Genomic DNA, 25757 nt, shown 5'->3' with positions numbered 1-25757 from the left:
CATACAGAGAACAGATCTAAATCCATCCTGCAGTCTAATTACTCAGCCAACAACAGCCTAAATAAGCTGAACACAGAGAACCAAGGAAAAGGTGAACATGAGAATAAATGCTTGCTGTTTATGCCACTGATTTACAGGTAGTTTGTTAGCATTACTATCATGGCAATAGCTAAGTAATACATATGATAAAAGATGCAAGCCATATGATGTTGAGATCATGAATCTGGAAAAGATCCACAGGAAAACTGGAAGGCAACAGAACAGAACCAAGAACTTCTGGGGGAAGGGAGGGAAGGCAGCAAAGGAGACTAAGGAGTGGCCAAAGGACAGGGAGGACTGCTTAAAACCAAACACAAAATTTTATACAATTTTTTTTCAAGACGTTATCGAGTATGACAAATACTATACAGAAGTCAACTCAAGAACCACGACACATATCACAAATAGCTCATCACAGACCTTTCACGACAATCAAACACCATACAACCACACACAACCACAAACATCGCCATTACACACACCTCAAACATCCCATCACAATTAGTCCATCACACTCACACACATCACCACACTCTCTCTCTTACACACACACACACACACACACACACTGACTCCCACCACAGTTTCTTGGTGCAACAAGTCCAACCACTCTCCAGGAGCGTATTCCCACCCCGAGCACTTTGCACCGTGGCCACTCCAGACGCGCTGGGCCTCCCGAGAGGCTCCGCCCCGTCAGCCTCGCCGCCTAGCGGCCTCGCAGCCCAAACAGCTCAAGCCCCTCCCCCATGCCCCGCTGCTGGGACGCGGTAGCGTCACCTGCCGGAAACGCCCGAATGCGCCTTCAGCTCGCGGTTTCTGGGAGGTTAAGTGAAGGCGACCGACAGAAAGGCCCAGGCCAGACGCCGGTAACGCCGAACCATCCCTTCGCGCCCTCCTCCCAACGGACGTTCCCGAGCACACCACCTCCCAGAAGGCTTCGCGGCCTGATTTAACTTCCGACCGGAAAGCTGTCTGCGTTTCCTGTGTGAGGAAGGGGATGCACCAGGCCGGCGCTGAAGGCCCGGCTGGAAGATGCCAACCTACCGTGCCTCGCAACCCTGAGACTGGCTGAGAACTGCAGTTACAGTCGTTTCGGGAGGGCCCTGGCAGGTCGCTGAGAGGAATTGGCCGCGGGGCCGCGGGTGCATCTCCGGACTACATTTCCCAGAGGGCCCTGTGGCCCGTCGCTCTTCTCGCAGGAACGCGAACGTTTCGTCACGCCTGGCGGGACCGTTAGATCCGTGAGGTGAGAGTCGATCCGCCGCGGAGGAACTGATTCAACTGTGCCTGTGCGACGCGAGGAGACCCAAAAGTTGAGGAACCCGGAGGCAGGTACCGAACTGGGTCATCCGACCCGTGCGAGCGGAGCGGCCTGTAAAGGGGGAGGTTGTGGGATTTTGTGTGTGAGAGGTTGTGACATTGAGACCTGTGTGCGATTATCGGTTGCCCATCATTGTGGGGTTGTGACTGCGTGTGTTCTTATGGTGATGTGGGATTGTGACCCCGCGGCACTGGGGAGGGGGGTGTCTTGCGACTGTACGAGAGTAAGTTAACTGTATTTGTTCGGTGGTGGGTATATGATAACTGTGTTACCAGGTACAGCTCTCTGTGTGCAGGTGTGTGCAGTGTTTGTCGCATTGGTTTCAGTATGACCGTGCCCAAGATATGGGGCACTGTGTCTGGTATGGGGTTCCTGTCATATGTAAGAGTGTATGTAACTCCAGGACTCTGCCCCAGGGAACCTTTGTGAAATTTGGTCAGATTATAGCTCCTTGACACCAGGGACCTCAGCTTTTTCCTGAGACACGGATTAGGCAGGATGCCCCATTCTCCTCTGATTTCCATCCCCCGTGTGTGGTGGGAGCTGGGCCTGGGACTGGAGCTGACCAGTTTGGGAAATAAGGAAAACATGGTGTTTTGCAATTACTTTTTCCTCTCCCAGTTCCGCCCTTCTCTAGGTGCAGAAGAGAAGGAAAGAATGCACAATGAACTTCTACAAGCAATGTCCAAGGTGTGTTCGAGTCTCCTCTTTGTTTTCTTTCTTCTGAAAGTTAAATGATAAGAAAGATGCCATTTAATTGTAGGTCCCTCTGATTTCCCTCTTAGAGAAAAGAGTAGGCCAGCCTGGTATTAAAACCCAACAGCACCAATATATTTAATGTTTACTTATTTGGAAAATGGATCCACGTCTGTTTGTGGACTTTTCTTCTTTTTAAATGCAATATTTGGGACACCTGGGTGGCACAGAGGCTGAGCATCTGCCCTTGGCTCCGGGTATATGCTGGGTCCAGGGATTGGGTCCTTCATTGGGCTCCCGGCGAGGAGCATGCTTCTCCCTCTTGTCTATGTCCCTGCCTCTCTCTGTGTGTCTCTCATGAGTAAATAAATAAAATCTTAAATAAATGCAATATTTGTTATGATTTTAAAATAAAAATATGAGGTGCGTAGGTGGCTCAGTCGGTTAAGCCACTAACTCTTGATGTGGGCTCAGGTCTTAATCTCAGCGTCCTGAGTTCAGGCCCTGCATTGGGTTCCATCCTGGATATGGAGCCTACTTAAATAAAATAAAAATAAAAGCATGATTATTTTAGAGAAAACACAGAATTACCAAAAAACAAAATTTGATCACTAAAATAACTGTTAATATTTTGATTAATTTTTATTATTTTTCCAAAATCAAATTATATTGCATTTACCATATTATGTCCTACACTTTCACTAAAAAGTATCATTCTCGGGATCCCTGGGTGGCGCAGCAGTTTGGCGCCTGCCTTTGGCCCAGGGCGCGATCCTGGAGACCCGGGATCGAATCCCACGTCAGGCTCCCGGTGCATGGAGCCTGCTTCTCCCTCCTCCTGTGTCTCTGCCTCTCTCTCTCTCTCTCTGTGACTATCATAAAACAAATAAAAATTTAAAAAGTATCATTCTCTTGTGTTGTCAAATGGTCTTTATAAGTACAATTTTTCAAAGATAAATATTTTTTTATATGAATGAGTTATAGTCTATCCTTTTTTCCAGGTCAGTTATGTCAGACTTTGAAATCTTTAAATATTTATTTATACACGCACACAACACACACACACAGTTTTGAAATTGGACTTCCATGATTAATAATGAGATTGAACACCATTTCATATGTTTATTGGTTATTAGGGTTTTGTCATTTGTGACCTGCCTCTTCAGATCTTTTACCTTTTTGCTCTTACATTATCTCTTGTTGATTCATAGGAGTGTGGGTCCTTCATTGATAGTTTTCTACTGTTTAGATTGTTTTATCACTCTGTTAAGGTGGTTTTATGAATACAAATCCTAACTTTAACACAATTAAATTTACCCAATTTTTTTTCTTTATGGTTGGTACTTTTTGTATTTCAAGAAATCCTTTCCTGTCCCAAAGTTATACAGATATCCTTCTATATTTATGCTTAAAGCTATAACTTTTGCTTTTTGGGTTGCCTGGCTGCCCCAGTTGGTGGAGCATGTGACTTTCAACCTTGGGGTTGTGAGTTCAAGCCCCACATTGGGTGCAGAGATTACTTAAAAATAAAATCTTTTAAAAAGTTTTGCCTTTCCCATTTATATATTTAATCCCCCCCCCCTCAACTGGCTTTCATGTATGATGTAAAGTGGGGCCCAAGGTTTTTCCGTCTTATAAATTCCTCTCTAGCTTTCTCAGAGCCAAATATTAGTGCACTGTTCCCATTTCAGATGTATCCAAATCCATGTAAATCCAGTCTGTATGTGTGTGGGTATATTTATGAGCTCTATCATAGTATCACAGTCTCCATTTTTCTAGCTTCTCTCTCCTTTGAAGGTATTTTTGCTTTTCTTCCTCTCGCTGTTTTGTTTTTGTTTTTTGTTTTTTATTCACAAGAGACACAGAGGCAGAGACACAGGCAGAGGGAGAAGCAGGCTCCATGCAGGGAGCCTGACGTGGGACTCCATCCCAGGACCCCAGGATTACACCCTGGGCTGAAGACAGTGCTAAACTGCTGGGCCACCCAGGCTGCCCTCCTCTGGCTGTTTTTAAGACTTTTTCCCAGTTTTTTTTTTTTTTTTTTTCCTGTAATTTTAGTATAACATGTCTAAGTGTGCCTTTTAAAAATTTTATCTGCTTGGGATTTGTAGAGTTTTTTGAATTTGTGGATAGGTGTTTTTTATTATATTAAAGAAATTGTCAGCCATTTTCAAAGATTGCCTCTTCCTTATTCTCTCCCTCTCTCTCTCTCCTTTCCCTTCTCAGGCTCTGATTAAACATAGATTAGAATTTATCATTACCCTTTTTTGTCTCTTAATCTTTTTTGTTTTTAGAGTTGATACTCTAGGTGTCTACTCTCAATTTTTAAAATGGTGTGTTTGGTACAGAGGCAAAGGAAATCAGGTTAAGAATCAATCACACCAAATGTATTCAGCTTAAGACCTTTCTCTCTGAGTTCTTTAGAAGATGGCTGAGTATTTCCAGTCCATTCTCCTGTGCCAAAATCCAGAGTATCTGGCTCTTCTCTCCCATCAGCCTCTAATTACACTTGCCATTTCTATAGTGAAGATTGTTGCCCAATATTAATTGGAATAATGCTAGTTATTATATAATATCTATAATACTATAGTACAAGATAAAAGGAATGAAATGAATTTTGTTCTCAGAAGCTAATAAATTTTTTTTAATTTTTCTACAAAATTAATCTCTACATCCAAAATAGGGCTTGACCCTATAAACCTGGAGATGAAGAGTAGCATGCTCTACTGTCTGAGCCAGCCCAGCACCCTCCCCCCACCTTTTTAAAACCTAATGTTTAATCAGGAAATATTTGAACCATTCATACTAAAATCAGAGAAAAGATAAGGATATACACCATCACCAATGTTATTTAAATTGTTGCATTGGTATTAACCAAAGCACTTAGACAAGAGAAAAAATTAGGTTAAAAATTAGAAAAGAGGATGTAAAATTATCACTTCACAGATGATATGAATATGTACCTAGAAAACCAAATCAGCCTATAACTTGCACTTTGAAATAAGCAGGACTTCATAGGAAGCAAGCAAAATAAATTTTTTATAATTTCTACTTTCAACTCTGGGCTAAATTTTTTTGTTGCCCTGGATAAAAACTTGTGTAATCCCTATAATTGTTTTGATCACTTTTTGGTATCCTTTTTTTTTTTTCCAGTGATAAGGTCAGTCTCAATTTACAAATTACAACCTCTAGTTGAGTGTAATAATATGTAAGATTCATTTGGAGTCTTTTCATTGGTGCCTGGGTGGCTCAGTCAGTTAAGTGTCTGCCTTTGGCTCAGGTCATGATCACATGGTCCTAGGCTGAACTCTGTATTGGGTCCCTGCTTGCAGGAGCCTGCTTCTCCCTCTCCCTGCTCATCCTCTCTCTGTTTCTCTTACTCTCTCTCTTTCAAATAAATAAATAAAATCTTAAAAAATAATAATAAAGCCTTTTCTTTGAGTTTAGATTTGCTGTAAGCTAGAAGCTTACAGTGTGAAAAGAGGGATACACTAAACTTTTCTTCAACCTAAGTTTCTTTTCTCCCATCCAGTAGGCTGTTTTTGACTCCTATGAGGTTGCAGTGGGTAGAAAAGAAGAGGTAAGGGAAAAGACTTATTTGACTGGTGCTACTGTTTTGGTCTTAGTCCCTCTTGCTTTTCTGGATTTTCAACACTGACTCATTTTCTTATAGGGTGCTTTGATAGGATTCTCAGAGAATTCCCTGCTGGAAACCTCTAATTGTATTTTCATGTGACATGGGGAACACATCTTAAAATGGCTACTTTTTTTTTTTTTTAAGATTTTATTTATTTATTTTAGAGAGAGAAGGAGAGGAACAAGCTGGCTTGATGCTGAACACAGAGTCTAATGTGGGGCTCGATCCCATGAGATCATGACCTGAGCTGAAATCAAGAGTCAGGTGATTAATTGACTGAGCCCCCAGGGGCCCTTGAATGGCTACTTATAATATCTGTCTTACACTTGGGGATTCTGTGATCTACTGCTTTGTTGGGAATCACACTGTCCCTCCTATGGTCCAAAAAGAGGACTGGATGCCAGTCTCTGTGCCCTCTAAACTCCAAGAAACAGCAAAAATTCTCCTAAACAGTCTCATTCTACTTTGGACCCTGGAGTCTAAGATGAAAGAGAAGTAACCTAATTTTTCCTATGGGATGGAAATGTGTGTCATCTTTCAACAACCAGTTTTGGGGCACCAATTGAGTCCTACAATTTAATGCAGTTCTGACATTAATTACCCAGAGTTAACACAGAGCCCCATAAGTTTAGGGACTTAGCCTTACAGACTACCCTATTTCAGACAAGTGTTAACAAGCCTTGGGTAGCCCAAAGGCAACTGCACTTCTGCCCAGCAAACCACAAATTGAGGCATTCCCACGATGCCCACTCAGGTACAGTAATTGATTAGAATGACTCCTAGAACTCCGTTAAGTACTATATTTATGATCACAGTTTTACTACAAAAAATACAATTCAGGAGCAGCCAAATGGTAGAGATGTATGGAGCAAGGTATGAGAGGGAGGACCATATCTGGAAAGGATCTTAAGGATTTTGCCTAACAAAATGGCAAGGTTTTTTCATAATGTTTATATTATGGAAAATTCTACTAGTAAAATTATAAAAGTTAAGGAATTTATGTTAATAGGGAATAATTCTTGTAACAGTCATAAGAGAACTGTAATTTTGAAGAAAGTTAAATTATGCTCTTGTCTAAGATGGTGATGTTTTACTTATTTTTTTAAGATTTGAGAGAGCATGAGCAAGAGGGACAGAGGGGGGAGGGGAGAGAGAGAGAGAGAGATTCTGAAGCAGACTCCATGCTAAACGTGGAGACTGATGTAGGGCTCTATCTCACAAGCCTGAGATCATGACCTGAGCCAAAACCAAGAGTTGGATGCTTAACTGATTGTGCCACCCTGGCATCCTGATAGTAATATTTTAAATTAATGTTCAGCCAATTTTGCATTTAAAAAATTCAAGAAATTTTAAAAGACTTAATGAAAAATGGCAGAGCTTTGTCCCAGCACCCAATCCCACTCCCCTCAAGTGGATACCCTCAAATTTTTTTCTGTTTCTCTTGGCAGGTTTCCTATATTTTCTCTCTCTCTTTTTTTTTTTTTTTTAAGATTTTATTTATTTATTCATGATAGTCACACACAGAGAGAGAGAGGCAGAGACATAAGCAGAGGGAGAAGCAGGCTCCATACAGGGAGCCCGATGTGGGATTCGATCCCGGGTCTCCAGGATCGCGCCCTGGGTCAAAGGCAGGCGCTAAACCGCTGCGCCACCCAGGGATCCCTCTCTCTCTTTTTTTAAAGATTTAATTTTTAAGTTAATCTCTGCACCCCACGTGGGGTTCAAATTCACAACTTCGAGATCAAGAGTAACTTGTTCTACCAACTGAGCCATCCAGGTGCCCTCTTCCTATATTTCTTTTTCTTTTAAATATTTTATTTATTTGAGAGAGAGAAAGAGAGAGCAGGAGTGGGGTTAGGGGCAGAGGGAAAGAAGAGGGAGAAGTAGATTCCCTCATGAGCAGGTAGCTTAGTGTGGGGCTCAGTCCCAGGACCCTGTGATCATGACCTCAGCTGAAAGGCAGATGCTTAACCAACTAAGCCACCCAGGTGGCCCCTTTTTTTCCAATATTTCGAATTCATATTGCTACATTGCTATTTTTTTTAAAATATGCTATTTATTTATTTATTTATTTGGGCAGGGAGGGTCAGAGGGAGAAAGAGAGAGAAAATCTTAAGCAAGCTCCACACATAGTGCAGAGCCTGACACCAGGCCTAATCTCACAACCCAGAGATCATGACCTGAACTGAAATCAAGAGATGCTTAACACCCAGGCGCCTCCATTGCTATTTTTTTAATAGACATTCCTGGAGACTTTCTTGAGGTAAATATGGTTTGATATTTACCATCCCATTCCTCACTTCATGTTCCTGTGAAAGAGTTATGTCACAAGTTTTCTTTAAACCATTGATATTCATCTAATTAGGATCTTGCAGATATTATTAATCTGAGCCAAGTAGTACACTAGATCCTAAGTTCTTTTCAGTACAATTTTTACAGTTTTCTGAGGGTAAACTGGTTTGTTTCCTCAGTTGCCTCATTCCATATATGTGTAGCTCTTTTCTTCCCCAAATCTACCAACACTGCTTCCAGTTGCCTATCTAAAATACTTCCCATGTGATCAAACTTATTATTAGGTCTTTATTTTTCCTTGTAGACCTCTTTCCCATAGTCCTTTGTCTTCCTGTTTCTAGACATTGCTCCCTAGTTCTGGTGCCAGATAATGTCCTGGAACTTGCATCTTGTAGTTTCTGAATATAGTATCTTTCTTTTTCTTAATACTTCCTACTTTTGATGGAGTCTGTAGCCCAGGAGCTTCTTTTAAAAGCAACTTGGATGGGATCCCTGGGTGGCGCAGCGGTTTGGCGCCTGCCTTTGGCCCAGGGCGCGATCCTGGAGACCCGGGATCGAATCCCACGTCGGGCTCCCGGTGCATGGAGCCTGCTTCTCCCTCTGCCTATGTCTCTGCCTCTCTCTCTCTCTCTCTCTCTCTCTCTGTGACTATCATAAATAAATAAATAAATAAAAAAAATTAAAAATAAAAGCAACTTGGACAAATAAATAAATAAATAAATAAAAGCAACTTGGAGATATTTTTATCTTTCCCTGCAAATGTATCTTCACATTAGCTTGAGTTTTAATCTTGCTTGGTATATAATTCTCACACTAGCTTTGACTGGGTATAGAATTCTAGGCCAGGGGGATCCCTGGGTGGCTCAGCTGTTTAGTGCCTGCCTTGGCCCAGGGCGTGATCCTGGAGTCCCAGGATCGAGTCCCACGTCGGGCTCCCTGCGTGGAGCCTGCATCTCCCTCTGCCTATGTCTCTGCCTCTCTCTCTCTCTCTCTCTGTCTCTCATGAATAAATAAATAAAATCTTAAAAAAAAAAAAAAAAAAAAGAATTCTAGGCCAGAATTCATTTTCCTTTGTAATATTAAAGGAATATTTTTTTTTCTTACTTCAAGGAGTACTGTTGAAAAGTCCACTGTGATTTTAATTCCTGAAAATTTTTGTGTGATCCATGTTTTCTTCTTGGAAGCTTTTAGAAATTCTGTTTTTCCTTGACATTCTGAAATTTTACTCAAAAGTATATCATAAGAAGTTTTTTTAAAAGTACATCACATTGTTCCGTCTTTGGAGTCTTAAAGGGAAAATGTGGGAAGGGGGAAGGAATTCACATATATGCACACTTCAGTATAACCAGGCATTGACCATTGAGCTGTATGTTTGCTATTTCATAAAAAATGTTTACTTGCATATTCCTTGATAAATCCTTCTCTACACAGGAAATATTTCTTCTACTGACATAATAGAGTTCCCTTCAATTTGCTTAATAATCTCTGTTTCTTTCTATAAAGCTTTCTACCACCATCTCTACTAACGTCTTATTTATTTATTTTTTAAATCTCCTTCAACTGTAAAAGCATGTTTGTTGTTTCAGGGGTCAATGATGTTCAGGGATGTATCTGTAAACTTCTCTCAGGAGGAATGGGAATGCCTGGACTCTGGTCAGATGAATTTATACAAAGAAGTGATGTTGGAGAATTTCAGCAACCTGGTTTCAGTGGGTAAGGATAACTTTATCCCCCCAAATTCAGAGTCTGCCCTCGGAAATGTCTCCTTTCTCCATTGTTAATTATTTGTTTCAAGTAACCAGCTAAATTTCTGCTCCTTGTTCCTTAAGGAATGGTTTGAGTTGGAATGGAATGGAAGAGTTGGAAATAAGCAGCTCCAATGGGCTGAAGCTTCATCTTTCTCTGGTCCTTCCTATAGTGGCATCTTTTTCTTGATCACCAAGGGACTGGATCTGATTTCTGAGACACCCACAGCATAACAATGTCCCGTGTCTTTTCTTGTGATCAGGACTTTCCAATTCTAAGCCAGCTGTGATTTCCTTATTGGAACAAGGAAAAGAGCCCTGGATGGTTGAAAGAGAGCTGACAAGAGGCCTTTGTTCAGGTGAGTGAAATGATAGAGTAATGATATTGTCCCATTTTTTTAACTGGGTTGTCTTTTTATTTTTGAGTTATTATATATTCTAGATACAAGTCTCTTATCAGCTGTATGATTCACAACTATTTTCTCCCATTAAGTGAGTGTGTTTTCACTCTCTTGGTTTTGTCCTTTGAAGCACAAGTTTTTTATTTTTTTTATTTTTATTTATTTTTTAAAGATTTTATTTATTTATTCATGAGATACACAGAGAGAGGGAGAGAGAGGCAGAGACACAGGCAGAGGGAGAAGCAGGCTCCATGCCAGGAGCCTGACGTGGGACTCGATCCCGGGACTCCAGGATCACACCCTGGGCCAAAGGCAGGCGCTAAACTGCTGAGCCACCCAGAGATCCCCAAAGCACAAGTTTTTAATTCTGACGAAATCCAGTTTATCTATTTTTTCTTTGGTTGCATGTGCGTGTGAACTCCTCTTTAAGTTAAGAGCCTTCATAATTAAGTTTATTAATACGTTCTGGAAATAGGAAAATATTTCACACTTACCCTATTATCAGGTAAAAGTTTTATGTCAATTATATCCAAAAAAAGTAATATAAAACAACAAAAGAAGCTTTTTTCAATTGTAGACACAACTTTAGTTTTACAGTTTAGCCATAAAGTAGGATAAACAACTAAAGAACTCACCAATGCAGAGCTCCAAAATTTTTTTTTTCCTTTCTGGGAGGCACAAGATATTTTAAACAGACTCACAGGGAAGATAATAATCCAGATTCTCTGTTTTCACTTAACAAAGAATGAAGGGAGGGATCCCTGGGTGGCGCAGCGGTTTGGCGCCTGCCTTTGGCCCAGGGCGCGATCCTGGAGACCCCGGATCGAATCCCACGTCAGGCTCCCGGTGCATGGAGCCTGCTTCTCCCTCTGCCTATGTCTCTGCCTCTCTCTCTCTCTCTATGTGACTATCATAAATAAATAAAATTAAAAAAAATTTAAAAAAAAAAAAAAAAAAAAAAAAAACAAAGAATGAAGGGATCCCTGGAAACAGATTTCCATTATCCCTATAGAAATAGCCATAAAATCAGATTTCTAATCACTGTAACTTACCAACCTTGCACAAACCAGAACCCAAACTAGACTTGGCCTAACAATAAAACCCAAGCAAGACACATTGAGAAGGGTGTAGTGGACAGAAAGTGAATGAAAGTAGAGTTTTATTGCTGCTTGGGATTTACTGAGGCAGCCAAGAAGAGAAGACTGCTAGGACTTAAATAGCCTGTGAGGTACACTTCTCAAGTCACACACTTTACTGCCTCCTGTAGATAAGTCATTTGGACATCTTGGTGGGATCTTCAAAATAATCAGAGTATAAAACTTCTCAAAAGTTAAATATAACTTTTCTAAGTGTATGATAAGCATATTTGAAAGATTTATTTAGCTCATTAATGAGAGAATCAGAAGAATGGTAAAGCTAGTTCAAGTTATCTGGAAGAGACTGAGTTCATACTGTCCCAGAGAGAAAGAATGCAGGAATCACATCACTAACTTGGATACAAAAACTAGTTATTGACTTACAGGATAATAAATTTGTAACCTTAAGGCTGTCTTTTCACCAGACAAATCATTTGCAACCTGTTGTTCTCCACAGCAAGTTTTTGTTCTTTATTCAGTTACTTTCTAGATTTTTCCAGTAGATTGTGTTGCTGTTGTGAGCATCTACAATTTTCTTTTTTTTCTTGTTTTTTTTTTTTTTAATTTTTTTTTTTTATTTATTTATTTATGATAGTCACAGAGAGAGAGAGAGAGGCAGAGACACAGGCAGAGGGAGAAGCAGGCTCCATGCACCGGGAGCCCGATGTGGGATTCGATCCCGGGTCTCCAGGATCGCGCCCTGGGCCAAAGGCAGGCGCCAAACCGCTGCACCACCCAGGGATCCCTTTTTTTTTTTTTTTTTTAATGATGGGCACACAGTGAGAGAGAGAGAGAGGCAGAGACACAGGCAGAGATACAGGCAGAGGGAGAAGCAGGCTCCATGCACCGGGAGCCCGACGTGGGATTCGATCCCGGGTCTCCAGGATCGCGCCCTGGGCCAAAGGCAGGCGCTAAACCGCTGCGCCACCCAGGGATCCCCATCTACAATTTTCTAATTGGTATTATTGGTGCAGAGAAATATTATTAGCTTTTTTTTAACATGTGAAAAGTTTAATTTTATTAGTTATTAAGGAAATGCAAATTAAAACTGCAGTGGGATATCATTATCTCACTTGCAACATGGGCAAAAATTTAAGACTAACATTAGTAAGGATAGATGAGCATGTGGAGCAGCACCTTCAAGCTGCTGGTGGGATGTAAATTCTTACAACTGCCTTTTAAATTTTTTCTTTTTAAATTTAATTGTCAGGGGCACCTGGGTGGCTCAGTTGGTTGAGTTTCTGCCTTTGGCTCAGGTTGTGATCTCAGGGTCCTGGGATCAAGCCCCATGTCCAGCTCCCTGCTCTGTGAGGAGTCTGCTACTCCTTCTCCCTAAGCCCCTCCCCGCTGCTGTGCATGCTCTCTCACAGATAAATAAAATCTTTAAAAAATAAATGTAATTGTGATAAGATCATTTAACATGAGATCTACTCTCAACAAATTTTTAAGTGTATGATACAGTATTGCTAACTTAAGGCATACTATTATATAGCAGCTCTCTAGCAGTTATTTGCCTTACATAATTAAAACTTTATACTTGCTGATTATCAACTGCTCATTTTCCTATAACCCCAGTCCTTGGTAACCAACCACTCTTAGTAACTACTTTTTCACTTCTATGAGTTTTGCTCTTTTTAGATGTATTTGTCCTATAACTGTATTTGTCCTATAACTGGCAGGTTTCATGTAGCATAGTGTTCAAAGATTTCCTTCTTTTTAGGACTAAATATTCCATTGTATGTATACAGCATATTTTCTTCATCCACTCATTCATCTATGGATTTCAGTTGTTTACACATCTTGACTATTAAACACATGAGCACTAGTATCTCCTCAGGATCCTGATTTCAATTCTTTTGGATAAATCCCCAGAAGTGGAATTGATGGATCATATGATAGTTCTATTTTTAATTTTTTGAGGAACCTCCATGTTGTTTTCCAGAGTGGCTGCACCATTTTGCATTTCCCCCAGTAGTGTACACGAGTTCCAATTTCTTAGCATCCTCACCAGCATTTATTACTTGTTTTCTTTTTATGATAGCCTTCCTAAAAGTAGTAAGCGATGTTTCTTCATGACTTTGATTTATGTTTCTGTAATGATTAGAGATTGAGCATCTTTCATATACTTCTTGGCCATTTGTACGTTTGCTTTAGAGAAATGTCTACTCACATTCTTAATTCATTTTTTAGTCAAGTTATTAGTTCTTTTGGTTAGATATTTTAGAAATTAACCACTATTGGGATCCCTGGGTGGCGCAGCGGTTTGGCGCCTGCCTTTGGCCCATGGTGTGATCCTGGAGACCCGGGATCGAATCCCACATCGGGCTCCCGGTGCATGGAGCCTGCTTCTCCCTCTGCCTATGTCTCTGCCCCTCTCTCTCTCTCTCTCTCTCTCTCTGTGTGTGTAACTATCATAAATAAATAAAAATTTTTTAAAAATTAAAAAAAAAGGGATCCCTGGGTGGCGCAGCGGTTTGGCGCCTGCCTTTGGCCCAGGGCGCGATCCTGGAGACCCGGGATCGAATCCCACGTCGGGCTCCCAGTGCATGGAGCCTGCTTCTCCCTCTGCCTGTGTCTCTGCCTCTCTCTCTCTCTGTGACTATCATGAATAAATAAATAAAATCTTAAAAAAAAAAAAAAAAATTAAAAAAAAAAGAAGAAATTAACCACTATCAAGTACATGTTTGGCAAATATTTTCTCCCATTCCATAGGTTTGCCTTTTCACTGTTTTGATTGTTTCCTTTGCTGTGCATAAGCTTTTAAGTGTGATGTAATCCTGTATGTCTATTTTTACTTTTATTGCTGTGCTTTTGGTATCATATCCTGAAATCATCACTAAGGCCAGTGTCACGAAACTTTTCCCCCTAAGTGTTCTTCTAGAAGTTTTACAGTGTCAGGTCTTATGTTTGCATCTGCTCTAATCTTTATTATTTCCTTCTATATGCCAACTTTGCGTTTAGTTTGTTTCTTGAGGTATGAGGTCATATATTTGTGATTTTTCTTCTTTCTTAACATATGAACTATAAACTTCCCTCTTTGTCCTACTTTTTCTTCATCTGAAATATGTTTTTGTTTGTCTCAAGATATTTTTTAGAGACACCTGGGTGGCTCAGTCAGTTAAGCATCTGCCTTCGGCTCAGGTCATGATCCGAGGGTCCTGGGATCAAGACTCATGTTGGGCTCCCTCCTCAGCAGGGAGCCTGTCTGCTTCTCCCTCTGCCTGCTGCTCCCCTCTTGTGCTGTCTGCCAAATGAATAAATAAAATCTTTTTTTAAAAAGATATTTTCTAATTTATTTTTTTTGACCAATTGCTTGTTCAAAAGTGTATTGTTGGGCAGCCAGGATGGCTCAGCAGTTAAGCTCTGCCTTCGGCCCGGGCAGTGATCCTGGAGACCTGGGATCAAGTCCTGCGTCGGGCTCCCTGCATGGAGCCTGCTTCTCCCTCTGCCTGTATCGCTGCCTCTCTCTCCCTCTTTCTCTTTCTCTATCATGAATAAATAAATAAAATCTTTTTTTTAATGTATTGTTTAATTTCTACATATCTGAATTTTCCAGTTTTCATTCTGCTATTGATTTGTAGTTTCATTTACTGTTGTCAGAAAAGATACTTGGTATGATTTCAGTCTTCTTAAATTTCTTCAAGACTTGTTTTGTGACCTAGCATATGATCTACCCTGGAGAATGTTCCATGTGCATTTGATAAGAATAGATCCTGCTACTATTGATTGAAATGTTCTATATAGATCTGTTAGGTCCATTTAATCTATAATAGTATTCAAGTCACTGTTTATTTTCTGTTTGGTTGTTTCATGTATCATTGCAAGTAGGCCATTGAAGTGTCCAGTTATTTTTGTCTATGTCTTGCTTTAGTTTTGCCAGTGTTTGCTTTATATATGTAAGTGCTCTGATATTGAGTGCAAATATATTTATAATTGCTGTATCTTCCTGGTGAGTTGACCCTTTTATCAGTAAATAATGTCCTTCTTTGTCTCTTGTGATGTTTTTTACTTAAAGCCTGTTTTGTCAGATATAAGTATAGCCACCCCAGCTGTCGTTAGGTTACCATCTACATGGAATATCTTGTTCCATCTCTTCACTTTCAGCCGATGTATGTGTCCTTAAGTCTCAAGTGAGTCTTTTGAGGACAGCATATAGTTGGATCTTGTTGTTTTATCTGTTTAGCTACTATGTCTTTTGATTGGAAGGTTTAGTCCACTTATATTTAAAGTTACTATTAATAGGGAAGGATTTACTGTTGCCAGTTTGTCCATTTTCTGTTCTTAATAGTTCGTTTGTCCCTCTTACTCTTTGCTTGCTGTCTTTTTGTTTCTTTCTTTCTTTTTTTTGTGTGTGTGTATTGATATGCTTTGAGTCCTTTCCATTTCTTTTTCTAACCTCTACAAGTATTTTCTTTGTAGTTATCCTGGGGCTTTCATAAAATATCTTGTAACAATATGTTTTAAGCTAAGAACTTTTTTTTTTAAGATTTTATTTATTCATGAGAGATACAGAGAGTCAGAGATACAGGCAGAGGGAGAAGCAGGCTCCCTTAGGGAGCCCAATGCGGGACTCGATCGTATGATCCCAGGATCATGACCTGAGCCAAAGGCAGATGCTCAACCGCTGAGCCACCCAGGCATCCCTAAGCTAAGAACTTAATTTCAATCACATGCAAAAATACTTGCTCTCCTGTATGTAGTGTTATCGATGTGTCAAGTTACATCTATTCATGGTATGTCTGTTAACATACTTTTATTTCTAGTTATTTATAATACTTTTGGCTTTTTATTTTTATACTAGAATTAAAAGTAATTTACCCTCTAGTGTTACAGTATTACAGTAGTCTGTGTTTGTCTATATATTTTCCTTTACAAACAGGACTTTATACTATCTTATTCTTTTGTGTTGCTGTTTACTATCATTTCATTTTAGGTTGGAAAACTTTCTTTACCATTTCTTGTAAGGCAAGTCTAGTGGTGATGAACTCCCTCAGGTTTTGTTTGGGAAAAGTCTTCTCTCTCCTTCGTTCATAAAGGACTGGTTTTCTGGGTATAATGTTCTTGAGTGACAAGTTTTTTCTTTCACCACTTTGAATATATCATCCTGCTTTCTTCCAGCCTTCAAAGTTTTGCTAAATAATCTGTTCATAGTCCTGTGGGGGTTCCCTTTCATGTGACAATTCGTTGTCTCTTGATGCTTTCAAAATTCTCTTTGCCTTTGAAGTTTTTATTTTTTAAGTAATCTCTACACCCAAAATGGGGCTTGAAGTCACAACCCTGAGATCAAGAAGTTGCACAATCTTCCAACTGAGCCAGACAGGCACCCCTCTTTGCCTTTGACTATTGACAAAGATATTATGATGATGTCTGTGTGTGACATACGTCTCAGTGTGGATTTCTTTGTGTACATCTTTTTGGAATACTTTGGTTACCTGAGTCTGGATGTCCCATTTCCTTCCTCAGATTGGGGAAGTTTTCATCCATTACTAATTTGAGTAAGTTTTCTTATTCTTTCTTCTGCCTCTAATTCCCATAACGTGTATATTGGACCATTCCTTGGTGCTCGTAAGAACCTTAAGCTTTCTTCACTCTTTTTTATTCTCTGTTCTTTTTGTTCCTCTGATTAGAGAGTTTCACAAGACCTGTCAAAGTTCACTGATTCTTCTGCTTGCTCTAGACTATTGAATGTTGGATCCATCTATTGAAATATTCATTCAGTTATTACGTTCTTCAGCTCCCAAGATTTCTGTTTGTTGTTTTTCAAGTTTTCTGTCTCATGGCTGGAATTCTCCCTTTTCTCATTCATTGTTCTCCTGAGCTCATTGAGTATTTTTATGGTGGTTATTTAAAATTCTTTGTCAGGTAATTCCTCTGCCTAATTTTCATTAGGGTAATTTTCTGGAGGTTTATTTTGTTTCTTTGTTTGGATTATGTTTCCGTTTCTTCATTTTCTTTCCTAATTCTTTGTGTTGGTATCTACATGTTTAAAAAAAATGCCACTAGTCCCATTCATTATGGATTAGCCTCATAGAAGAGAAGACCTTCAGCAGTCAGACCTTCTGGGAGCCTCAAATGTTCATGCTCATCCAAACCACTGTCTTAATAGTGACTTCCAGGTGTTTAGAGTATGCCAAGTCCCATCAATGCTCTGAAACAAGCACCAATTTCTCATGGGCTCCTGAAGAAATTAGAACATTGGATGTGTGATCCAGTTTCTTTCCCTTTCCAGAGAGAATGTGGGAACTGGAGTGTTTTGTCTGCCAGCTCTGCTCTAGAATTGGGGAAAGGGCTCTGGCAAGTGTTTGCATGCTAGTCTGAATCACCTTCTTTGTTCTCAGTGGCTCCCAGGTGTCTAGAATATGTCAGGTCCCTCCAGGGCTGTAAGATAGAAGCCAGTTCCTCAAGTAATCTCCGGAAAATTTGAAACATTTGATGCACTCTTTCCCCACCTAGAAAGAAACTGGGAGCTGGAGTTTTTCTTCCATTTACTGTGTGTTAAACTAGGGGACAAGATCTGGTGCCTTCATGCTAGTTCAAATTACCCCCTTCATTTTCTGTAGTCCCCGGGGGCCCACTGTATGCCAGGTCCTATCCACAGTCTGAGATAGGTGAGACAGAAACCAGTCCTTTGGGTAGCTCCCAGAGAAGTTAGAAAAGTGGATGCATGGTCCAACTCTTTTCATCCTCAAGGAGATGGTGGGAATTGGTGTTTTCCACCCATTCATTCTGCCCTAGGCCAGGAGGAGTAGTTATGGTGAGTTTGTTTGCTAGTTCAAACTACCTTCTTTGTTCTTGGTGGCCTTTGGATATCTTGAATCTACTGGGTCCCATCAGCACTCTGAGACTGATGAGACAGAAGCCAATCCTTTAGGCAAACCCCAGAAAAGTTGGAATGTTTGACACACAGTCCGCCTCTTTCCTTCTCCAGGGAGAAGCTGGGAGCTGAAGTTTTCCTCCCACTCACTCTGCATTGAGCAGGGAAAGGAGCTGTGGTGAGTGCGTGCATGCTAGTTTAAACCAGTGCTTTTGTTCTCTGTAGTCCCCAGGAGCCTAGGGTATGCAGGTCTAATCAAGGCTCCACGACAGTCAGAAAAGTTGAGATATTGGATGGGCGTTCCAACTTTTCTGTATTCAAGAAGCTGGAAGTTTCCTCCCAGTTATATGTCCCTATGCCAGGAATAGGGATCATGGTGAGAGGGTGTCTTCAGGTTTCCTACTAGTGTCGATATGGCTGGCTTCACACTTGCATAGCATGCAGGATTCTCTTAATTGGTTTCTAGATTTCTCTCAAAGGGAATTGATCATGTATTGCTGTTAAGTTGGTGTTTTTGTGGGGGTCAGGAGAATCTAGCACTTATTATTCCACCATCTTTCTGATGTTACTCAAAATACTATTAATTAATTTTTATAAGTTGATCTTTAACGTCCAAACTTTACTGAAGTTAATTTTTTATTCTTTTGGTTTTTCTAGTTAGATCATCATATTATCTGCATATTATTAGATTTATCTCTTATAATCCTCACGCTTGTTTTTTCTTTGCTTATAATGGTTGCCAGGGTTGTCTTATTTAGTAATATTGGTAATAGGCATCCATTTCTTTTTCCTCATCTTCTAGGGAGCATATCTAAAGTTATTCACTTAGCTGCAGTTTTTGCCATAGTTCTGATAACTTTTACCAAGTTACAGCTATTACTTTGCAGTGCTAATTTGCTCAGATTTATCATAAATAGGTGTTGGCCACATCCTACAGGTTTTCTGTATCTGTCAAGATGATCATGGTAGTTTGTATTCTTATTTCAATAACAGTTGTACCCTCTGATGTGTAGCCATTTTGGCCTGTGAGTTCATGTTCCCAAGAGGATATCAATCACCTTGTCTAGCAGTATGCCAGGGGATAGACCCAGGTCTGTGTCCTTCCAGGTAGATTTAAGTAATGGGGGATGAACTTAGAATGACGAGCCCTAAGACCTAATGATTCACTGCTAATAACTTGTATTTGCTACTTCTCTACCAAGTAATTCTTCTCATGTTTTGATCTTTCAACATTTACAAAGCAGCAGCATCTACAGGAAGAGTATGCCTTCCCTTTTTGTAATTCACCAACTCTAGGGGTTTTAATAGTTGAGAAGGTAAAGGAACAGATTCCTGAGAGCAGATAGTCAGCCATTCTTCTGTCCAGCAGGACTTTTTCTTTACCACTAGATTATTCTACTTACTCAGCTGCTTGAGCAGCGGCCACCAATTTCTGTGGTAAAGGCACAGGCCACTGGTCCTAGGGCGTTTCGGGGAAAGGACAAATCAGAGTTTAGAAACTTTTCTACTGGGCTAGCCTCTCCTTGCCTCCTGTTACCATCTCTTCAGGCAAGTAGACTCCACCCTCAAATACACACAGGTTTGCACCAGTCTTCAATCTCCCTAGGACATTTTGCAATTTGCATCAGTTCCACACAAAACCAAATTCTCTATAATTTCTCCAGGGTCAATTGAGAAAGGAAGCCAGAATTTTGTGCACATTCCGAGTTTAGACAGGAACTTTTGGGGTTTTAAAAAATATTTTTTCATTATTATATTTTCAGTTTCTAAAAACTTTGTGTTTTCTTAGTCTTTCTTTATTTAGAATCTTATGCCTGTTTAATCCTGTTATTTCTCTGAGGTTATTATATGTTTTGACATTTTCTTCTGTTGCTTGCATTGTTTCCTCACAGATACTTTTTTGTCTTTTGGGCTCTTCTTCACATTAAAAAACATTTCTCATATGTCTGATAAACAATGGCTTACTGCTCATTTTTAAGTATGAGATACTAAAAAGGTGACTGGAACTTCTGTGTTTAGGAATTGGGTCTTGTTTACTTTAGGATGATCTGGTTGGGTTAATATACTAAGGACAGCCTACTTTTGGTAATTGGTCTTTTCTCTTATGCATAATTTTTTTCCTGTGAGAAGAGACCTTTATTTTGCTAGTTGAGGAAGTTAAGAGCCTATTATCAGTGTTCTGGGCATTAAATTAGGATAAAATCAACAGGGTTATTTCAGTATCGTGGCTTGCACAAATTCTCTAACAATAAATGGATGTCTTATGCTTTAACTGAATTCTGACATTACCTGGAGTTAACATCGTATCTGCAAGTTAAAGGGCAAGGTGCCCACCAGTTCAGGCACCATTTGCAACTGGAATCCCCAGGCTATCTGTACTTCTGTCTGACTAAATTTAAGAGTTTCACATACCCTCTCAGGTTTGATAATTCCTTAGAACAACTCAAAAAAAACTCCTGAAAAGCACTGGGCAAGGTCTAGGAGGTACCAAACATAGGAAATTCTACACCCATAAAGTCAAGGTATGTCATCCTCCAGGTACATCCTATAGTTACCAACCAGGAAGCTTCCCTCCAATCCTTGCCCTGAGTTTTTTATTGAGGTTTGATTGTGTAGTCATGAGTGCCTAGATTCTCCCTCTTGAAGCTAAGTGCCCACTGTGAATCACCGCATTAGGAAAACTCAGGTCTGATCAAAAGGAGCTTGTGAATAACAAAAGACTTTCCAGTCAGGAAATCCCAATGGTTTGTGAAGCTCTGTGCCAGGAATAAAGACCAGAATCATTCTTTATCACAAGTAAATATATTTTCTGTTAATCTTTTGTTCAGTACCCATACCCACAGCTATGCTTAATGCTCCTGAGTTCAGATTCCCTCTGGTTCCATTTTTCTATATTTCTAGTTTTCTGTGAGAATAGGAAAATGTAAACCCATATAGGGGAAAGGATCCTAGCAGGTTTCAATACTAATGCAATCTTTGAATTCATTCTTCAGCTTTCAGCATTCTCTGTATACCCCACATTAAAAATGCCTGATGCCTCTAATTCTTGTGCATTTATGGGGATCTGCACTATCAATTAGTGCTGTGGAATTCATCTACTGTAGGCTCAGTTTGCTTTTCTCTCGTCTGCAGACTCACTCATCACTCACTCATTCATTGGCTTTCTAGCTTCCAGATTTTATTGCTACTGTCTCTTCTCCAGTATTCATTGTCATAGGGAAGTTTTTCTTTCCTCTTGTTAAGCTTCTATTATAATTTTCTTGTGGATTCATGAATAAGCAATGGAAAACTCATGTTCAGTCTGTGATTTCTAACAGAAGTTGTCCCCCTTTTTATTTTTTTTATTTTTATTTTTATTTTTTTATTTATGATAGTCACACAGAGAGAGAGAGAGAGGCAGAGACACAGGCAGAGGGAGAAGCAGGCAGGCTCCATGCACCGGGAGCCCGATGTGGGATTTGATCCCGGGTCTCCAGGATCGCGCCCTTGGCCAAAGGCAGGCGCCAAACCGCTGCACCACCCAGGGATCCCTGTCCCCCTTTTTATTAAAAGTACAATAGACACTCATTACTCAGAGATTCCATATGTATGAATTTACCTACTTGCTAAAATTTATAAACTCAGAATCAGTATTTGCAGTGCTTTCATGGCAGATACGCAGAATGGCAAAAAAAAAAAAAAGTGGACATGGAGTACCTCTCTTCTTCTCACAGTATATTTCATTCTTACTCTCTTCTTCCTCATATTCAAGCTATCTCTTTCCTTTTTCACTGGTATGAGCAAGATGCCATTCCTTTCTCTTCCAAAATCAACATCAGAGAATTCCAAGGCAAACTATTTTCATTGAATCCCCAATATATCAGGCTTTATCCATAGAAGTACCTGCCTACCATTCTTGTCAGTTTCATTCAGGACTTTAGATTAGGGTATCTCCCAATGTGAATTTACCAGCAACAAACACTTTGGAGTTTCTGACTGTGATCTTCCATTTATACATTTTAATACATTTATTCCTCAATAGTCTTTTTTTATGTAGGTCAGAGAATTATCCACAAATTATAAAAAATACAGTGTGAGGCTGTGTGTGAGGTGTATGCTTATAAGCATGTGTATATGATTAGAATCACTGTAAAGTATGGAGGGTATCCCCAAACAGGGTGTATTTATGGAAGTTTCAGGTAATTCTGATTTCACATTGGAATTTCAGGATGGAGGTCTTTATTTCCCTAATCACTCTTGAATTTCCTCTCTTGGCTCTCCTCAGTATCCATGCTTCTGTTATCAGTTTTGAAAATTGCTTAGCCATATTTGAGAACTGTTTATGCATTTACTTTCCCAGATGTTATTTTCACCTTAATTCTTTTTTCTGTTTAGAAGTTTTAATCTCTCCCAAGATAGGAAAAATGAACACATGCCTTTTTTTTTTTTCCCCCCCCAGATCTGGAATCTATGTGTGAGACCAAGATATTATCTCTAAAGAAGAGACATTTTAGTCAAGTAATATTTGCTCACGAAGACATGCCCACTTTTATTCAGCCCACATTTCTTACTTCACATCAAAAAACTCTTAATGAAGAGAAACCCTGTGAATGTAAGATATGTGGAAAGGCCTTTAATCAGAACTCACAATTTATTCAACATCAGAGAACTCATTCTGCTGGAAAAAACTATGAATGTAAGGAGTGTGGGAAGTCCTTTAGTCGTGGCTCACTTGTTATTCGACATCAGAGGATTCACACTGGTGAAAAACCCTATGAATGTAAGGAATGCGGCAAGGCTTTTAGTTGTAGTTCATATTTTTCTCAACATCAGAGGATTCACACTGGTGAGAAGCCCTATGAATGTAAGGAATGTGGAAAAGCCTTTAATTATTGCTCAAACCTCAATGATCATCAGAGAATTCACACTGGTGAGAAACCTTATGAATGTAAAGTATGTGGAAAAGCCTTTACTAAGAGTTCACAACTTTTTCCACATCTGAGAATTCATACTGGTGAGAAACCTTATGAATGTAAGGAATGTGGGAAAGCCTTTACTCAACACTCAAGGCTTATTCAGCATCAGAGAATGCATACTGGTGAGAAACCTTATGAATGTAAAGAATGTGGGAAGGCCTTTAGTAGTGCCTCAACACTTACTAATCATCACAGAATTCATGCAGGCAAGAAACTCTATGAATGTAAGGAATGTGGAAAGGCCTTTATTCAGAGCTCAGAACTTATTCAACATCAGAGAATCCATACAGATGAAAAACCTTATGAATGTAATGAATGTGGGAGGGCTTTTAATAAAGGCTCAAACCTTACTAGACATCAAAGAATTCACACTGGTGAGAAACCCTATGACTGTAAAGAATGTGGAAAGGCCTTTGGTAGTCGCTCTGACCTTATTCGCCATGAAGGAATTCATACTGGGTGAAAGATAAACCCTGTTGATAGTCTTTTAATAATATCTTTAAAACAGGTAATGAAAAAATAATAAATATAGTTGTTTTTTAGGCTACTATAACAAAGTACCAAGTACCACAAAATTGGGTGTCTTAAAACAATAGAAATCTATTATCTCATAGTTTTGGAGCTTTGAAATCCCAAATTAAAGTTGTTGGTAAGGTTGGTTCCTTCTGAGGACTCTGAGGATGAATCTGATCCATGTCTTTCTCCTGGCTTCTGATAACATCAGTCTTTGACATTCCTTGCTTGTAAATCCATCACTCCAATCTCTGCCTGCATTTTTACATTGTATTCTGTGTATATCTGTCCCTGTCTTGTATAAGAGGAGACTCTTATTTAGGACATCAATTATATTGGATTAGGGCTCACACTGATGACCTTATCTTAACTTGATTACATCTGCAAAGACCTTATTTCCACATAGGATCACATTCACAGATGCCAGAGGTTAAGGCTTGAACATATTAACCCATAACACTGTTAACATTGTTTTTCTAACATATTTGTAATTTTCTTTTATACATAACTTGTTAAATGTCCCTTACCTCCAAAAAAGATTCTGTCCCAGACTATTTCTTAAATAATTTTTTCCTCCTTATTGTATTACATTACTTCTTGGTTATATATTTGAGTTTATATTAGCTTTATTTTAGGGCTGTCTTTTCTATTGTTCTAACCCATAGATCTGTTTTTATAGTACCAGTATTGTATAGTAAGTTACATTACATAGGCTATCTTTCAATTCCTGGCAGAATTATAACTTTGTTTTTAAAGGCAGTGCTACTCTTTTTTTTTTTCCTTTTGTAAAACTATTGTTTTCATTTTGTCAAAACAAAAAACAAACCACATACACACACACAAAGAAGAAAGATTATTTGTAAGCCTACCAAAAAAAAAAAAATTACTACTTTCAAATTATTACAACATATCCTTCCAGACTTTATTTAGTGTAATCATGATGTGCATGCTGTACCATAACCTGCTTCTATCCTGCAGCTATTTCAGTAAGTATAGATGTCTGTCATTCTTCTTAATGGTATAATTTTTCTATGGTAGATTATCATTTTGCTGTATATTACTGAAAAACTTTATGATACTGAAAATTTGCAGTTATAAAAGTTGCCTTCTAAACACAAATGTAGTGCTTTTGTTTGTTTTTCTTTAAAAACATTACATTTCAATGTCAAATAACTGGTGAAAAAAAAAAACCGTGATATTTTCTCCTTGAAAAATACTGCCAGTAGTTTCCTTGTTGTAGTCACTCTTAGCAGTTTGTTCTTTATCCTTCCAGACCTTTTTTAAAAATTACTTTTGCTTACAGATTTGTGCACACACAACCAAATACATAAATATTTGCAACACTTGTAGAAAAGTTAGTACTGCTTTATAATTTTGTGTACGACTGTACATACACTAATGTGTTGGATTGTTGTGAGGATTAAATGAGTTAAATGTAAAGTGAGGGGTACTGGAGTGGCTCAATTGGTTAATAAGTCTCTGACTCTTTATTTCGGCTCAGGTCATGATCTCAGGGTCATGAGATCAAGCTTGGTGTCAAGCTCCATGGTGGGCGAGAAGCCTGCTTGGATTTCTCTCTTCCTCTGTGCTATCTCCCTCGTTTAAGCTCACTCTCTCAAAAGAAAAATAAAATGTTTGGTATTTTTACTAAGAGTATCTAGCAGATGTTATTTAATATGAGTATCAAGATCTTCACCATTATTGTTTGTACAAAGGACTTTAACCATGTTATATATCTTAATTGACTCCAAATAATTCATAATGAGAAAGACCAGTGGGTATAATGTTTGTAGAAAAGCTGCTCACCAGCATTTATTACTTGTTCAGCATGAAGTTTAAAAAGGAAAAAGAAATCGTAAGATATAAAAGTCAAGAAAGAAAAAGAATAAGTCTACGTTTACACCTATATTTCATACTGTGCAACAATATCCTTCCAGATAGCATGAATCAGAAGGAAATCAGTCCCTGAATTATATTTAAATGAATGAAAATGAGCACATTATGTAGAAAAACCTGAGAGCAGCTAAATAGGTATTCAGATAAAGTATAGCTGATTTTTTTCAAGTTTTTATTTAAATTACAGTTAACGTACAGTGTAATATTAGTTTCAGGTGTAGAATTTAGTGATTCATCACTTATATACAATACTCAGTGCTCATTACAACAAGTAATACCCTTAATACCCATCACCCATTTAATCCATGCCTC

At 39.2% G+C, this 25757-nt stretch overlaps 2 protein-coding genes across 14 annotated transcripts in view; one reads left to right on the top strand and one right to left on the bottom strand.

Moving 5' to 3' along the window:
• LOC484559 (zinc finger protein 568) overlaps nt 1-1193 on the bottom strand; it is a 74431-nt gene extending 73238 nt beyond the window's left edge. For 3 of the 10 annotated variants that reach the window (XM_038529087.1, XM_038529088.1, XM_038529089.1), the window contains exon 1: nt 817-996. The gene's annotated coding sequence lies outside the window, so the exon portion shown is untranslated. Of the gene's footprint in view, nt 1-618; nt 795-816; nt 997-1083 lie in introns of those variants that run through there. The other 7 variants (XM_038529084.1, XM_038529091.1, XM_038529085.1 and 4 more) reach the window with 5 other exon arrangements.
• On the top strand, nt 794-25196 carry ZNF829 (zinc finger protein 829). Of its 4 annotated transcripts, XM_038529196.1 has the most exons (6): nt 794-1371; nt 1982-2050; nt 5858-5957; nt 9572-9698; nt 9994-10089; nt 22520-25196. In XM_038529196.1, the coding sequence occupies exons 4-6, from the start codon at nt 9578-9580 to the stop codon at nt 23497-23499; spliced, it is 1197 nt and encodes a 398-aa protein (XP_038385124.1). In that variant the 5' UTR covers nt 794-1371; nt 1982-2050; nt 5858-5957; nt 9572-9577; the 3' UTR covers nt 23500-25196. The 4 variants fall into 4 exon arrangements, with proteins under 4 accessions (XP_038385124.1, XP_038385123.1, XP_038385122.1 ...); XM_038529195.1 differs by lacking the exon at nt 5858-5957 and having other exon boundaries at nt 795-1367; XM_038529194.1 differs by lacking the exon at nt 5858-5957 and having other exon boundaries at nt 797-1371.
• The last annotated feature ends 561 nt before the right edge of the window (nt 25197-25757 follow it).

This window comes from Canis lupus, chromosome 1, assembly GCF_011100685.1.
Source record: "Canis lupus familiaris isolate Mischka breed German Shepherd chromosome 1, alternate assembly UU_Cfam_GSD_1.0, whole genome shotgun sequence".
Lineage (NCBI taxonomy): Eukaryota > Metazoa > Chordata > Mammalia > Carnivora > Canidae > Canis > Canis lupus.
Note: the sequence above shows the minus strand (reverse complement) of the source record. Positions and strands in the feature narration are given on the sequence as shown.